General features: G+C 41.1%; 1 protein-coding gene across 1 annotated transcript; it reads right to left on the reverse strand.

Moving 5' to 3' along the window:
- Positions 1 to 36: 36 nt before the first annotated feature.
- On the reverse strand, positions 37 to 11,476 carry LOC113028282 (malignant fibrous histiocytoma-amplified sequence 1). Its single transcript, XM_075410383.1, is given in 11 exon segments — positions 37 to 104; positions 701 to 768; positions 1,796 to 1,970; positions 2,063 to 2,220; positions 5,841 to 6,340; positions 6,678 to 6,871; positions 6,963 to 7,149; positions 7,258 to 7,555; positions 8,390 to 8,543; positions 8,546 to 9,262; positions 11,285 to 11,476. Coding segments are annotated over 11 exon segments (2,526 nt in total). The 5' UTR covers positions 11,292 to 11,476.
- Positions 11,477 to 14,969: the final 3,493 nt, after the last annotated feature.

Genomic DNA, 14,969 nt, shown 5'->3' on the forward strand with positions numbered 1-14,969 from the left:
ACAATTAACCATTCTTCATGACATTCTTCTTGACATTTACGAGTAGACCCTGAAGGCAGCATGAGCCAGCACGTAGAAGAGAGTTTTGAGGAACTGATGAAAAACTAGAGAAATACAGGGGTAGCAAGCCTATTTTAGGAGTTTGCAGATGACCGGATTGATTTGGACTATCATATTATTAAAGATCAGCTTAAATGTTTTACATGCAGCAGTTGTAATTTTTCATGTAACACTGTAAGGTCTACAACTTGTCTTCACAAAGAAAAACATAGCTGACAGTCTTCAAGAGCCAGCAGAGGCTGTCATTGTACACATAAACACTGAAACGCTGCATATCAAAAATAGAAATGCAAGTAGTCTTCTGGAGTATTTTTAAATACATCTATTACAAAACATTTATTACAAAATCAGCCTCAGCCCTGAACGTAATACTTGGTGACACTTTTCCAAATAATACTCATACCAGTCACTAAAAAAGAAGATAAAATTGGCTAGCACAAAAAACATTTTGCCACTAAACATATTGCTTAAGAGGTTGTGATGCTGTGTTTGTCTTCTTCGACGTCATTCTCATCAGTCATCACTGCGAAGTGGCAGCTTTAGAGAAAACACAGTGGTGATTAATAACAATATAAACAATGCACATGTTGTTGTTGTATTTTCCCCTTTATTTTACAGAATAAAGAAGACATCAATTTACCTTTTGGAAAAATGAATTCCGTTCGTCATGTATGGCCTCCCTGGCAAACTAATTTTTCCTCCTTCACACTGTAAAAAATAAAGAGATATAAACAATAACCAGATGAAAATACATAATAAAACAGGGGGAGGAGAAAAACAAGTTAATTCTAGTTCTGTGTGCTATCTGTTACAAGCTAACAGTAATTTGTTTTAGCACCGATGCTAATGGTAAAAGTCTGAGGGCACGGAACATTGGAATTCTGACCATTGCTAGTACATCAGAAGACTTACACACCACTTTCGCCTCATAAAAATCAGAAACAAGCTGAGTCGGACTGGAGCTCTCTGCCCTTTACCAATCCAGCCACAGGCCCATCCATCTGGCCCATCAAGACTCACTCTCATTTCATCAGTCCATAAAACCTTAGAAAAATCAGTCTTGAGATATTTCTTGGCCCAGTCTTGACGTTTCAGCTTGTGTGTCTTGTTCAGTGGTGGTCATCTTTCAGCCTTTCTTACCTTGGCCATGTCTCTGAGTATTGCACACCTTGTGCTTTTGGGCACTCCAGTGATGTTGCAGCTCTGAAATATGGCCAACCTGGTGGCAAGTGGCATCTTGGCAGCTGCACGCTTGACATTTCTCAGTTCATGGGCAGTTATTTTGTGCCTTGGTTTTTCCACACGCTTCTTGCGACCCTGTTGACTATTTTGAATGAAACGCTTGATTGTTCGATGATCATGCTTCAGAAGCTTTGCAATTTTGAGACTGCTGCATCCCTCTGCAAGATATCTCACTATTTTTGACTTTTCGGAGCCTGTCAAGTCCTTCTTTTGACCCATTTTGCCAAAGGAAAGAATGTTGCCTAATAATTATGCACACCTGATATAGGGTGTTGATGTCATTAGACCACACCCCTTCTCATTACAGAGATGCACATCACCTAATATGCTTAATTGGTGGTAGGCTTTTGAGCCTATACAGCTTGGAGTAAGACAACATGCATGAAGAGGATGATGTGGACAAAATACTCATTTCCCTAATAATTCTGCACTCCCTGTAGTCTAGATTCTGAAAAGCCATCAGGGATGAAGTCTTAAGAGATACAACACTTACAGACTGTAAAGGTTGGTGTTGTTCAGTTCCTGCCAGTCCCTCCAGGTAAAATAATGCAGACAGCCTCTCTCTGGACAGGGAGTGTGTACCTGCTGGGTCAGTCCTGGCCACTGCCTTGACAGCACAAACAGCTTGGACATCACTGCCAAGATCAGATCCCACATCTGCCGAAACTCTAAGAAAAGAAATGAGCTACATGTAGTTCTACTGTTGCTGTCGAGCTCTTTTTGGTCCTAAAACAAAAGACACCACAGATTTTTTTTTTACCTTCATCCTTCTCAGGTCTTCGGCAGCGTATCTCTATAAAGGAATCTCCATTGTTGTCCCCCTGTCTAAACAGAGCAAGTCTGTTTCCACAGCAGAGGAGACACTGCTCCTTTCCCACCCAGTGAGTCGAGTAAAGAGAGCACGTCTTAATGATCAGTCTAAGGGTTACATGTGGCAACCATGAGAGATCAGAAGATTTATGGTTCATGAGGTTTTTGAGTGGAGTAAGAATAAGAAAAAAAAATAGAATTATAAATCAATGAAAACATTGGAAACTGAAGAAATTTACAAAGAAAGTGTAAATGTAAAAGTGTGCCATTATATATATATATATATATATATATATATATATATATATATATATATATATATATATATATATATATATAAAAGACACAATACATCTTCTCTGTAGCTTATTGAATGAGCTTTTTGTGGTGCTAGTGGTGTCTGTGAATTTCATTGTACATATTTGAGTCTTTTATATAGACTCTGCCTTGAAAATTGTGAAAACCAACATACAATTGAAAATATACTTATCTTACAGATTGGGCTGGGCAACTCCAGGCCTTAAGTGCTAGTGTCCTGCAGATTTTAGATAACACTGTTGTATTGTTTATAATGTTTGCACTTCGTGCTTATTGTCCCTTGGGGTTTGCCGTAGTGGCAGTGGGGCGGGTTACGGAAGTGGAGGTGTGTTATGTTGTACCGAGCGAGTGGTAAATAAAGAAGATGGAGACTCACGAAGCAGTTTAAGAATATATTATTCATAAGTCAAAGAACAGAATATTACATGGTGTCAGAGTAATTCGAACTAAACGCCCTTTGACACCGCGAAATGGATTCGTCGGGAGTTCCTGCACCACGAATGGACTGGGATTCAGCTACTCTTCCCGATGCCTGGCAAAGGTTTGTGCAACATGTGAAGCTAATGTTTAGCGGCCCGCTAAGTGGCAAGCCCGAGGAGACCCAGTGCAGCTATCTTCTTCTGTGGGTAGGAAAAAGAGGCAGAGACATTTATAACACATGGCAGCTGTCTGATGAAGAAGCTAAAAGGCTGACCACCTATCTTGACAGGTTTGAACAGTACCTCATGCTGAAAACGAACACCGTTTTTGCCAGATACAAATTTAATGAAAGACTCCAAGGCGAAGGAGAGTCATTCGAACACTTTGTGACAGAGTTAATTAAAGCTACTCGTCAAGCAGTGTGGCTATGTTAACTGTGATGAAATGGTCCAAGACAGGATTATCTTTGCAACCAGTTTCCCACAAGTCAAAGAAAAGCTGCTGAGCCAAGGGTCAGATTTGACTCTAGAAAAAGGCATAGACATTGCACGTTCCTATGAAATCGCACAAAACAGGTACTGCTTTCTGCGCCTTCCCTTTGGCATAATATCACCACAGGACATTTTCCAAAGGAAAATCAATGAGACATATGAAGGGCTCAAAGGGCAGCCATCGTGGATGACATCCTCGTGTTTGGCAAGACAAAGGAGGAACACGACGAGAACCTCCGTGCCATGCTTGAGCGCACAAGGGAGCGAGGAGTGCGTCTCGATCCAGAGAAATGTGTCATAGGGGCCACAGAAGTGAGTTACTTTGGACACAAACTCACCCGGGAGGGCATCCAGCCAGACCCAAAGAAACTACAGAAATTCAAGGACATGCCACCTCCTGAGAATAAGAATGAGCTTGAGACAATTCTTGGTATGCCGAACTACCTGTCCAGATTCGCACCACGACTATCAGAAATGAACGCACCGCTGCGTCAGCTGCTCAAGCAAGACTCTGAGTTCGTCTGGGATCAGAATCATGACAGAGTCTTCCAGCAAATAAAGGATCTCATAACCAGGGAACCAGGCCCCATACTGGCATACTACGACACGACCAAGGAGCTATGCCTACAGGTAGATGCATCAAAGTATGGCTTGGGAGCTGTGTTGATGCAGGACGGACATCCAATAGCATATGCTTCAAAGACACTGACCCCGACAGAGGTTAACTATGCACAGATTGAAAAAGAACTCTTTGCAGTGTTGTTTGGATGCAAGCGCTTCCACACCTACATGTATGGCAGAAGAGTTATCGTCGAGTCAGACCACAAGCCGTTGGAGCACATATTGAAGAAGCCAATCTCCGTAGCCCCTGCTCGTCTGCAGCACATGCTGTTACAGCTGCAGAGATACGACATGTCCAGGAAACCATTGCTCGACCAAGACAGCACGCTGAGCAAAGGCATGGAGGATCAGGTCCACTCAGTGATAAACAGCCTCCCAGTAAGTGACCAAAAGCTCTCAGAGATACAGGCTGCGACAGCATGCGACCCGCAGCTCACCCTTCTGAAGTAAACCGTGCATGATGGCTGGCCTGAGGACAGGAAAAAATGCCCCCATATCCTTTAGGACTTCTGGAATTTCAGAGATGAAATTTCACACTTCCATGGCATCATCTTTAAAGGTGACAAAATCACAGTGCCAACAGCCCTAAGAAACAATATGCTGGAGAGAATCCACACTGGGCACATGGGGATTGAGAGGAGTAAGCAGAGAGCGAGGGACACCCTCTTCTGGCCAGGCATGGGCAAGGACATTGCTGCCACAGTGGAAAACTGTTTCATATGTTAGGAGAGGTGTGCAGCGAACCCTAAAGAACCTCTCATTACACAACAGATTCCTGAGAGACCATGGCAGGCTGTGGCCTCAGACCTCTTCACATGGCGTGGACGAGACTATTTAGTAGTTGTGGACTATTACAGCCACTTCTTTGAGGTCGAAAGGCTATTCTCCACCACCGCAGGGTCCGTCATCAAAAAGCTCAAGGCCATATTCGCCAGACACGGTATACCAGAGAAGCTTATCTCAGATAACGGCCCACAGTACAGCTCTCGAGAGTTCAAGGACTTCGCAGTCACATGGGACTTTGTCCACACAACCTCAAGCCCTTTGTACCCACAAAATAATGGCCTTGCCGAAAGAACAGTCAAAACGGCCAAAGCAATTCTGGATAAAGCTCATGCTCAGGGAGTAGATCCCTACCTGTCTCTATTGGAGCAAAGGAACACACCAGTCGACGGCTTCAGATCACCCGCGCAGCTCCTCATGAGTCGATGTCTGCGCTCAGTGCTTCCCATCACCGTATACCAGTTGGTACCCCGCGTCGTAAGCCAGACGGTGGTGCAAAAAACACGGATGGAAAGAGAAGAGCACCAGAGACGATACTACAAATGCAGCGCAGAGGGAGCACATCTGCTTTCAGGATGAGTCCAGAAGTTGGAAACCGGCTGTCATCATCCGACCTGCAGAGACTGCCCGCTCTTTTGTGATCCGCACTGGCGAGGGGCAGACGTCGGCGTAACTGATGACACCTGAGAGGCGCTAAGGCGTGACCAGCACCTTCAGCACCAGCACCCGATCTGATAAGCCAGCCTGATAGTGCAGCTCAACAACAAGCAGAGCCCTTGTCGCCATCTAGAGACACTGCAACACCAACCATGGACACTAGCCCTGCCCTGACCACCAGATCAGGACGAGTGGTCAAACCAAGGGTCATCCTTGACCTGTGATTGTAAAGGGTGTAGGCGGGGTCAAAACACCTGAATCAAATGATAAGTTCATTACCAGGCCTCTGGAGAACTTCAAGACATGTTGAGGAGGTCATTTAGCAGCTGTGTGGGATCAAGGACACATCTAAAACCTGTAGGACACTGTCACTTGAGGCCTGGAGTTGCCTACCCCTGTTATAAAAGGTGACAAACAATTAAATTTTTTCCAAGCTACCTGTGAAAGAAGCCATGTGGAACCTCAGGAAGGACGTAGACATGCACTCTGACATCATCCTGCTTGTTCTCACCCCATTTCTGACATACTATGAGGTCATCCTTCAGATAGATGGGGAAGAGGCAAGCTCCATCAGGGTCTCTCTTTGACTCCCTGACTGACTCCCAGTGATTTTCTCCTGGGATGAAGTCTGGTGCTTGGGGGTTCATGGGGCTTCTGACAAGAGTTGGGAGGCAAACCTCAAAGTGCTGCAACAGGGTGAGAATTATGCCTTCCTCCTTTTTGTTACCTACTACCTCTCTGACCAAATCATCATCATCTATGACCAGTTTCTCTAACTCCCTCCGGACTAAGATGCGCAGGGCTGCATTGTGCAGGGTGCCTCTGCACCGCAAGTCCTCCACCCAGATGAACCTTTGTTTCATCAGAGCTCCTTCTTGCATGAGTAGGTCTCTTGAGATTCTCTCAAGCTGCTGCACCAGGTCATGTCTCACAATGGTCTGCAATCACAGAAAGCAGTTAGGAGAGTAAGTTAGGAGAAACTGTGGTAACAGTAGTTTAGTGTAGTTTGTAAATTCTGTGGAAATCTTCAGGCAAAGGGATCAAAAGAGTGTAGCTGCTTGTTTGACCGTGGCCAGTGCTATTTTTTGGTCTTAACCTAACTGCATTCTGATCCATGTATACATTATATTTATTGGTAATTTGTTTGGAATTAAAATTAAAGTGGAAGCGACACTACCAGGAATCTTCACATTAATGCTTGTAAAGGAAACCATTGTACTTCGAAAGGGTAGTGTCTGCATACATAGGTCTGAAAAAAGAAAAACAGCCACTGACCTTGAACATAGAAATGAGGAATGAAGGCTGGATAAACACATGGTCACTTAGTACATCAATATCTTCATACCAAATAATAACCCCAATTCTGTGCAGATATCGCAAGAGGAATTGCAATATGGAGTGGAGGTGCTCTCTGCTCTGTGTTACATGGTTCATTATTAAATCACAGAGTTCTTCAAGTAGAACAATACCTGACATAGAAAATGGATACTTTTTATTACAAAGCAAAAACAACTTCTCCGTGTTACTTAAATAAAGTGCACAATCATTAACTGGACTTACCATGTTGAGGAATCTGTTCTAGTGTAACAAGGTTTTGGATGGCTTGTTCCACTTCTTCATAACTTTGTGGTAAGATGGTCTCAGAACACAGGAAAGCGCTTTCTGATTGAATGCATTTCAAAATATGACTTCTGAATCTTACAATATCCTGAGTCTTTGTGCAGTCAAGAGTTAGATGATCCAACACCTGAAGGGAAGGTAAAGGAAAACTGTAAAAGGTTCTGCATCCACAGTAACACCCCACTGGGCCTGTGTGGCATTTAAAATGGTATATTTTAATCATACCAATCATTACCTTCAAACTGTATTCTAAAAGGGAATCAATCTCATCCACTTGATCCATGTAGAGAAATGGGTCTGTATTTTCTTCCAGATTTTTCTTCTGGTACTTTAAAACCATCTTTCTGTTTACCAGCATTATGTTAATCTTCTCATCAATGTCTTTCTTCTTCTCCATTACCTCTTCCAGGTCTCTGCACTGATCACAATGTGTTCCCACAAGCATGACCACTGCATTTGGCACACGTAGCTGTATGTTGTTTAACCAGAACCAAATCTGGTCTTTGAAAGACTCTGGGTCTACAGTGCTATAGCTGATAGAAAATCAGAATCATTATTGTCTTTTTTTTTTTGCTATTGGTCTCTAAGATGCTGGGTGTCATTGGTACTTACACATAATGTCAGAATGCTGCTGCTCGATAACTGGCATACACAAATATTAATTTCACATTTGTCATATCTTGGCTAACTAGCACTAAACTCAATGTATAGTTTTTGTTCAAGTAAATATCAGTAGGGTGGAAGGTGTTTGGTCATAAAGCACATTAAAAAAAACTGTTTCTTGACTGAAAAAGTAGGGGTTTTTTTTGAAGCTGTAAGTACAACATTCATAAACTAAGCGACATATGGCAGCCATGTGAATATTGAAAAAAAAAAAAAAAAAATATATATATATATATATATATATATTTTTTTTTTTTTTTTTTTCAAGGCCGGACAGTCCTGATCCTCAAGGACCGGTCCCCTCCAACTGACACATGGGTCAATACATGAGCATGGGCAAGAATACCAGAGGCGCAAAACACCAGCTACTGGCAGACCAAGCAGCCAGACTGACCAACCTGTGTATATATATATATATACACAGGCTGTGTGTATATATATATATATATATATATATATATATATATATATATATATATATGTTAACTTCCACAGATTTCCCTTGCTTTCTAAAATAAAGACTGAATATACAATTGCAAAGCATTAAAAAGACTTTCTAGTGAAAGAATTTCTTTTAGAAAGATAACTTTTAGATAGCTGGAAGGGCAACAAAAGAACTATAGTCACATTAGTCATATTATTTGACTATTAGTCATATAATTTAACAAAATAACCATAAAAAAAAGAAACAATAATTGTCTCACCTGGCCAAATTGACAGTGAGGATAACAAGTGCTCTTGGTGTGATAAAGATATGATGTGTCAGATAGTACTCCTCCTGCCCTGCAAAGTCCCAGAGAAGGAAGCGGACTTCATGGGTGTATAGCCGAGTGATATCTATTCCTTCCGTCCGATCTTCATTGCAACTGCCACAGGCTTCCCTTCCCTAAGGCTGTGGCAGAGTGTGGACTTCCCGGCCATGGAAGAGCCCAGAAACATTGCTTTAACTGTCCAGGTAGTGTGAGCATTGGGGTTCTCCTCCATTTGAAGGAAGTAGCTCTGAATGTCCATGACCCCTCCAGCACAGACTTCCTCTGGTGGACACCTTAGTGGATTACACATGGCCTTGAACTTGGTCAGCTCACAGCTACCTTTCTGGAAAAGCTGGGATGGTAGCTCTGTAAGCTGATTCTTCTCAACCAATAACTCCCTCAGTTTTGGTAGCCCAACTAGTGGTTCGATGTTTTGCAGGCAGTTTTTGGAAAGGTCCAGGTAAGTAAGACTGGTACACTGGTTTATATCTGAAGGAAGCCTTGCCAGGCGATTGGTGCTGAGTTTTAGGAACTTTAAATACCTAAGATGTGGGAAGATTCCTTCTGGAATTGATCTGACATTGTTATGATTCATATAGAGTGTCTGTAAATTTTTCAAGTTGCAGATTTCTTGAGAAAACTCGATTATCTTGTTCCTGGACAGATTAAGCTCTGTGATGTTGGTGTTTTTGGAGATGCCGGTGACACGTTTTAGTTTGTTCCTCTGCAAATCCACACTTGTATACAAAGTAACTGGTGCCAGAAGGTCCCGAGGAAGGTACTTCAGTTTTTGTCCTGATAGATCCCATACCTCCCAACTGGTTGCTGTGTTACAAAAATAGGTTAACAACTAGGCACCGTTTCATAAAGCAATTTTACTGACTTGTGTGGTACAACCCTATAAACCATAGACTAGATGCTGGATCTACCTAAAAGCTTTGCAGCCATCTCCTCCATCTCATATATGGTGTTTTGGCTGTGGGCAGGCAGGCAGGAAAAGGACCCAAAATGCAGACTCCAGGAAATGAAATGTAAACTCCAAAACCAGCTTTATTGCTGAACAAGGAAAAAACGAAATACAGATACAAATTAACTAGGCAGGTTGACGGACCGAACACAGAGTGAGGCATGATGGAGATCACGACAAGAAGCAAAGGAACATGAAGACAAATACAAGTGGGGAAAGGGCAAGAGGAAATACCTGGGAACATGGCTGGCACAAATTACACAGACAGTGCAGAGCCATTGCAGCGGGGGCACGGTGTGAAAAGGGGGGAAAGGAAACAAAACGCTTGGACACTGCTAGCACGGGGCGCCTACAGAAACGCAAAGCAGGAGATGAAGCATCACTGAATATGTTTCCAAACCAACTTCATTCTAAGCCAAAAAATATGGTGAATATGGTGAAATATGGTGGTCTTTCCTTTGGCTTCACCTGCACAAGTGCCGAGGTAGGTCTCCCCTGCAGAATTGGTTTTCCCTTTGTCGGGAGCACGCGCTGGGCTCTCCAAATGACGGACAAACAGTATCCCACATTCTTGATTTTTAGTTCACAAACACTTGTTGTAGTAACTAACTACTCCTGACATTTTGGAGATGTTAGCTAGTATACAGTAAAGTTACAGTGGGATACAAATAACATCAGGCTGATCCTGCCACGATTTGTTCCCCCTGTCTAAATCACTGACAAACAATATCCCACAGCTGTTTATGTTTTTGAACCCATTTTGCACAGAGAGACATTTTTTGAAAAATGTATTGATAGCAATGTTGAATATTATTACACAGGAAAAAAACAACTACACGTAAAATAATCACATTGTGACGCCTCTGCCTTTCTAAATAGAGGGACAGTAACTGCGTGTGTATATGTAAGCTGTAAAACCTGACGATAGTCAGATTAACAGTATTTTGTCTCTATCTGCTACTCTGCAATTCATCTCATGTAAACAATAACGTGGTGCACAGCATGACGTGAAAAAAGGCACATACCTTTGACGTTGTGTGACAAACTCTGTATTCCTCGTCCACACGTAAACGCAAAAAAGGAGTTTTAAAAAAATCTCTGTTTTCGGTGATTCGAAACGCCGTTTACGTGTGGACGAAACAGCTGCGTTTTCAAAAATACCTGTGTAGGTGCGGAGGTAGCATAAAAGAGTTAGACTTATTTTATTACTACCTGTAATTTATTGCAGATTACTTGCATTTGCTTAATTGCTTACTAGATGTTTGAAGTATGAAATAAACCGCAATGGAGCAAAATATTGGTGTGTGTGGTTGTAGGATGTGTGCGTGCGTGCGTGCGTGCGTACGCGGGGCAGCATTTTTCTTGTAAAACAAAGGGGGGCCTAGCAAAAAAACTTTGGGAACCACTGCACTAGAGGTAGGCTGATTGATCCAAATATTCATCATACATTAAAATATGAAAGCTGAGTTTGTATTGTATTAACTAATTATTGTGATTTAGTGGTCATACAAATTTTTGCAGAATTTGCAAATTAATGATGTTTCATCTCATAAATCATGACACAATGTTCTCTCCTACATAAGCTGCCTTTATAGGGTATTGTAAAGTATCATATAGCACTACCATACATGTATTTTGGCAAGACAGCTTCTTTTTTTCTTTCTAACACAATGACAACAGTAAAAGTGTTTTTGGAACATGAAAATTCTCTGATGCTAGGGAAGTTCCCTTAAAATTGTCTTCACATCTGTTTTCACAGCCACACAATCTCAGCTTTCTCTAGAATACATTATGGGACAACACCTTGAAAAATGTCTCATTTAACAACTGTCACAGACCTAAACAATATTAGCACTAGAAGTAGAATTTAAGTTACCTACCAGCCATTTGACTGTGGAATTCTTCTCATGCAATTGAAGGACGGTTTACTTCTTGAGCGTTTATATCAGGAAGTGAACAGCTCTGACTGTTCCTGCACACTTCCTGATTCTGAGGCAAACAGGCCACTGATGATTAATATCCCTCTCACTCACTTACAAAACCTTACCGTAAATGGACTGATTCTTTCTTGTATAGCGTTTTCTACTCTCCTAAAGTACTCAAAGCGCTCTATACAACACAGCCAGGAATTGAACCACCAACCACCCCACACTGTGCAGTGCGTGTGCAATTATGCTTGTGGATCATACCTTATGCATTTATAACACATTTGAGATTTCTTCCCTATATGTACAACACTAACCAGTGGCATCATATACATATTTTTAAACAGGATTTTTGTTTCAGCTGACAGCATCTATGACGCACAATCCAAAGACAGTGAAAGTTACAGGTCTGTTGCACTTAACTATAGTAACAGAGCTCATAGTGTGTAAAGGAGGTAGTTTTTGAATACAGAGCACATTGAAACATTGTGTGTTTTAAGGTCATATGAGGATTTTAGGAAGGCTGCTAAACAGAGAGGGCTTATTGCTCATTATACAGGCCTATATCTCACACAGCAGAAAAAGGGAAGTTAACTGATAATAGTATGCAATCACCTTAGCTGAGTTGATTAACCCTTTAAGACCTACCATAGAACCAAGTCTGCCAGATCTTATATTATATTTTTACATGCTATAGTGCCATTTTTGGGAGCATTTCAAGTTGCTATACATCAATACAACCATTATAACCCAAATTTTAATAATATGTTTGCATTAAGTGCATAGTAACTACATAAATTGCAAAAAATGCAATAAATTACAAAAAATTTGAAAATTGTTTTTGTTTTTTAACATATATTTAACCCTGAACCCTTATGCTTCAGTCCCACACATTAATACAAATGCCTCTCCTAATGAGGACACAATCTTTATTTAAATTTTTATGTATAAACACAAAAATGACAACACAAAGCAAGGATAAAACCAGGCTAAAGTGCTATAAAGTGATTCCCACAGAGTACTCTAGAAACGTACATTTGTGACCTGGTCTATAGTTCAGGGTCTGACTGCTCAGCTGGTTTAGGCATTCACTCAGTTTTAACATCCTTCTGGGCTCTTGGCTTACATTGTGTTAGTGTAACTTCGTGCATTCGGTCTGTGCAGGTGCTTGTCAAGAGTCGAAGTTGTGTTAGCAGTGTTATACATTTGTTTGTGTCCTGGATGCAGTTTGTGTTTTACTATCTTTAGCATGTAACTAGCACTACAGAAGCAGAAAAAGAGCAAAGAGCAGAAGATAATGGATGGAAATGTAAATATAATATTGTTTCATTCCCAAAGATAGCAAGAGTTAGCAGATAGAGAGGACAAAAGACAATGATGTAAGATTGTGTTCAATCTTACATCATATATCTTACATGCCTGATATATGTCTTTGACAATCAGTTAAGGTTAAGGATTGCGTTAAATTCATAGTTTGTGTGAGAATAATGCGTAAGAGTGCAGACTCTAGAATGAGTGTCTTCTCAGTTTTGCAGTTTTATAGAAAAGATTGAAGCAATGGATTGATTTGGTATCTATTTTGGAAGATCTGTCATGGTCCTGGGCCATGTTGGCCCAGTATTCTTAGTTTTTGTATTTTGTTCCCTATTTATGCCTTGGTTCCTAGGTTATTTAGTTAAGATGTTCCTTATTTGGTTACCTCCTGTGTGCCCCTGTGTATCTGTGAGCCCTCGTCTCTCCTTGTGTTTTATTCCATGTTTTCCCCAGCCTGTTATGTCTGTGTTCTCCCCGTGCTCTCTCTCCTCCTGTCTGAACCTCTGTGTACTTCCTGTTTTACTTTGACAGTCTCTCGTCAGTATGTGTCATGTTGTGTTCACTCCTGCCCTGTCTCGTTATGATTATCTGTGTCAGCTGTGTTCCCCGTGTGCTCCCACTTCCCTCGTTAACCCTCTGTGTATTTATGTGCATGTCTCCATCAGGTCAGTGTCGCGTCGTCAATGTCTTCTCCCCGAACCTGTGTGTCTTTCTGTGTTCCCACGGTCTTCTGTTAGTATTCCCAGTTTAGTTCTGTTCCTTTGTGAAACCTGCAATAAAGCAGTGATTTTGAGTTCAGTTCCTGCCTCCGTGAGTTTTGCGTTTGGGTCCTCATCTGCCTCCACACAGCCGGTTCATGACAAGATCAGGTCAATTCACATACTAAATTAGTTTTTCCATTATCATGTGTAAAATTTAAAACAGAATGTTTTGTGACAACAGCCCAAAAAAGCCACAAGCAGATCCACCTCCTGTTGCGTTACTCCATGGCGCTAGTCATAATGCCTCTGCTAACACACTAAGACCTCCACCAAGGATTCCATACTCACCTTATTCTCCCATCTGCCCTTCTGCCCATCGTGACTCTCTTGGAACTGGACAACTCTCCCCCCCCGGTTCATTTCCCAGGATACTCACGGACACAGCGACCAGGATTCAACAGACTGTGTTCCTCTCGTGTAGCATTCTTTGGCCTCGTTACCTTCCTCGTTTCTCGGCCGTTTGTGAATGTTATAGGTTGGGTCATGTTCTAAGTCTTGAATTTCTGTTTTTGTTCATAAAACCTGTAAACAGTTCTTCTAGTCCATTGAGTCTGCTTTTGGGTCCAACGCTCTCATTTTGACCAGTTCATGACAACTACTTTGCAATTTGTTCATTTGTTCTGTCTCAATAAAGAGTGCCAATCAAAGACAACACTTTAGTATTTAGGATACTTGATTTTAAAAAACAATCACACAAATCACAGGTTGTATTTTTTACTTTCTCTCTCTCTCTCTCTCTCTCTCTCTCTCTCTCTCTCTCTCTCTCTCTCTCTCTCTCTCTCTCTTTTATTATTATTTTTTTATCCACTTTAAATCCCAACTTGTAATGAGACTTGGTAAGAGGACTGCAGTTCACCTTTAGATGGCGCCATTGATCTTCACAACATAAACTAGTGGATCTCTGCACACAGAACAGGTTTATACATGTTGGATATATACAGCATGGCAGCATGACTTATTTATCTTATGTTTTTGTTTTTCTTAAAGAAAAGAAAATATTTCTGTACTACACTTTCATTGATATGCACAATGATCATGTAGTTATCAAAAATAAAAATATATATTTTTTCAAATGATTCAATAATTACATCATTATTTACAGCATAAACTTTATAAAAAGAAGGCTGTACTTGTCTCTCTCTCTCTCTCTCTCTCTCTCTCTCTCTCTCTCTCTCTCTCTCTCTTTTTTATTTTTTTTTGTATCCACTTTAAATCCCAACTTGTAATGAGAGGACTGCAGTTCACCTTTAGATGGCACCATTGATCTTTACAACATAAACTAGTGGATCTCTGCACACAGAACAGGTTTATACATGTTGGATATATACAGCATGGCAGCATGACTTATTTATCTTATGTTTTTGTTTTTCTTAAAGAAAAGAAAATATTTCTGTACTGCAATTTCATTGATATGCACAATAATCATGTAGTTATCAAAAATAAAAATAATTTTTTTTCAAATGATTCAATAATTACATCATTATTTACAGCATAAACTTTATAAAAAGAAGGCTGTACTTGTCTCTCTCGCTCTCTATCTCTCTCTCTCTATATGTGTGTGTGTG

The sequence above is a fragment of the Astatotilapia calliptera genome, chromosome 1 (assembly GCF_900246225.1).
Source record: "Astatotilapia calliptera chromosome 1, fAstCal1.2, whole genome shotgun sequence".
Classification (NCBI taxonomy): domain Eukaryota; kingdom Metazoa; phylum Chordata; class Actinopteri; order Cichliformes; family Cichlidae; genus Astatotilapia; species Astatotilapia calliptera.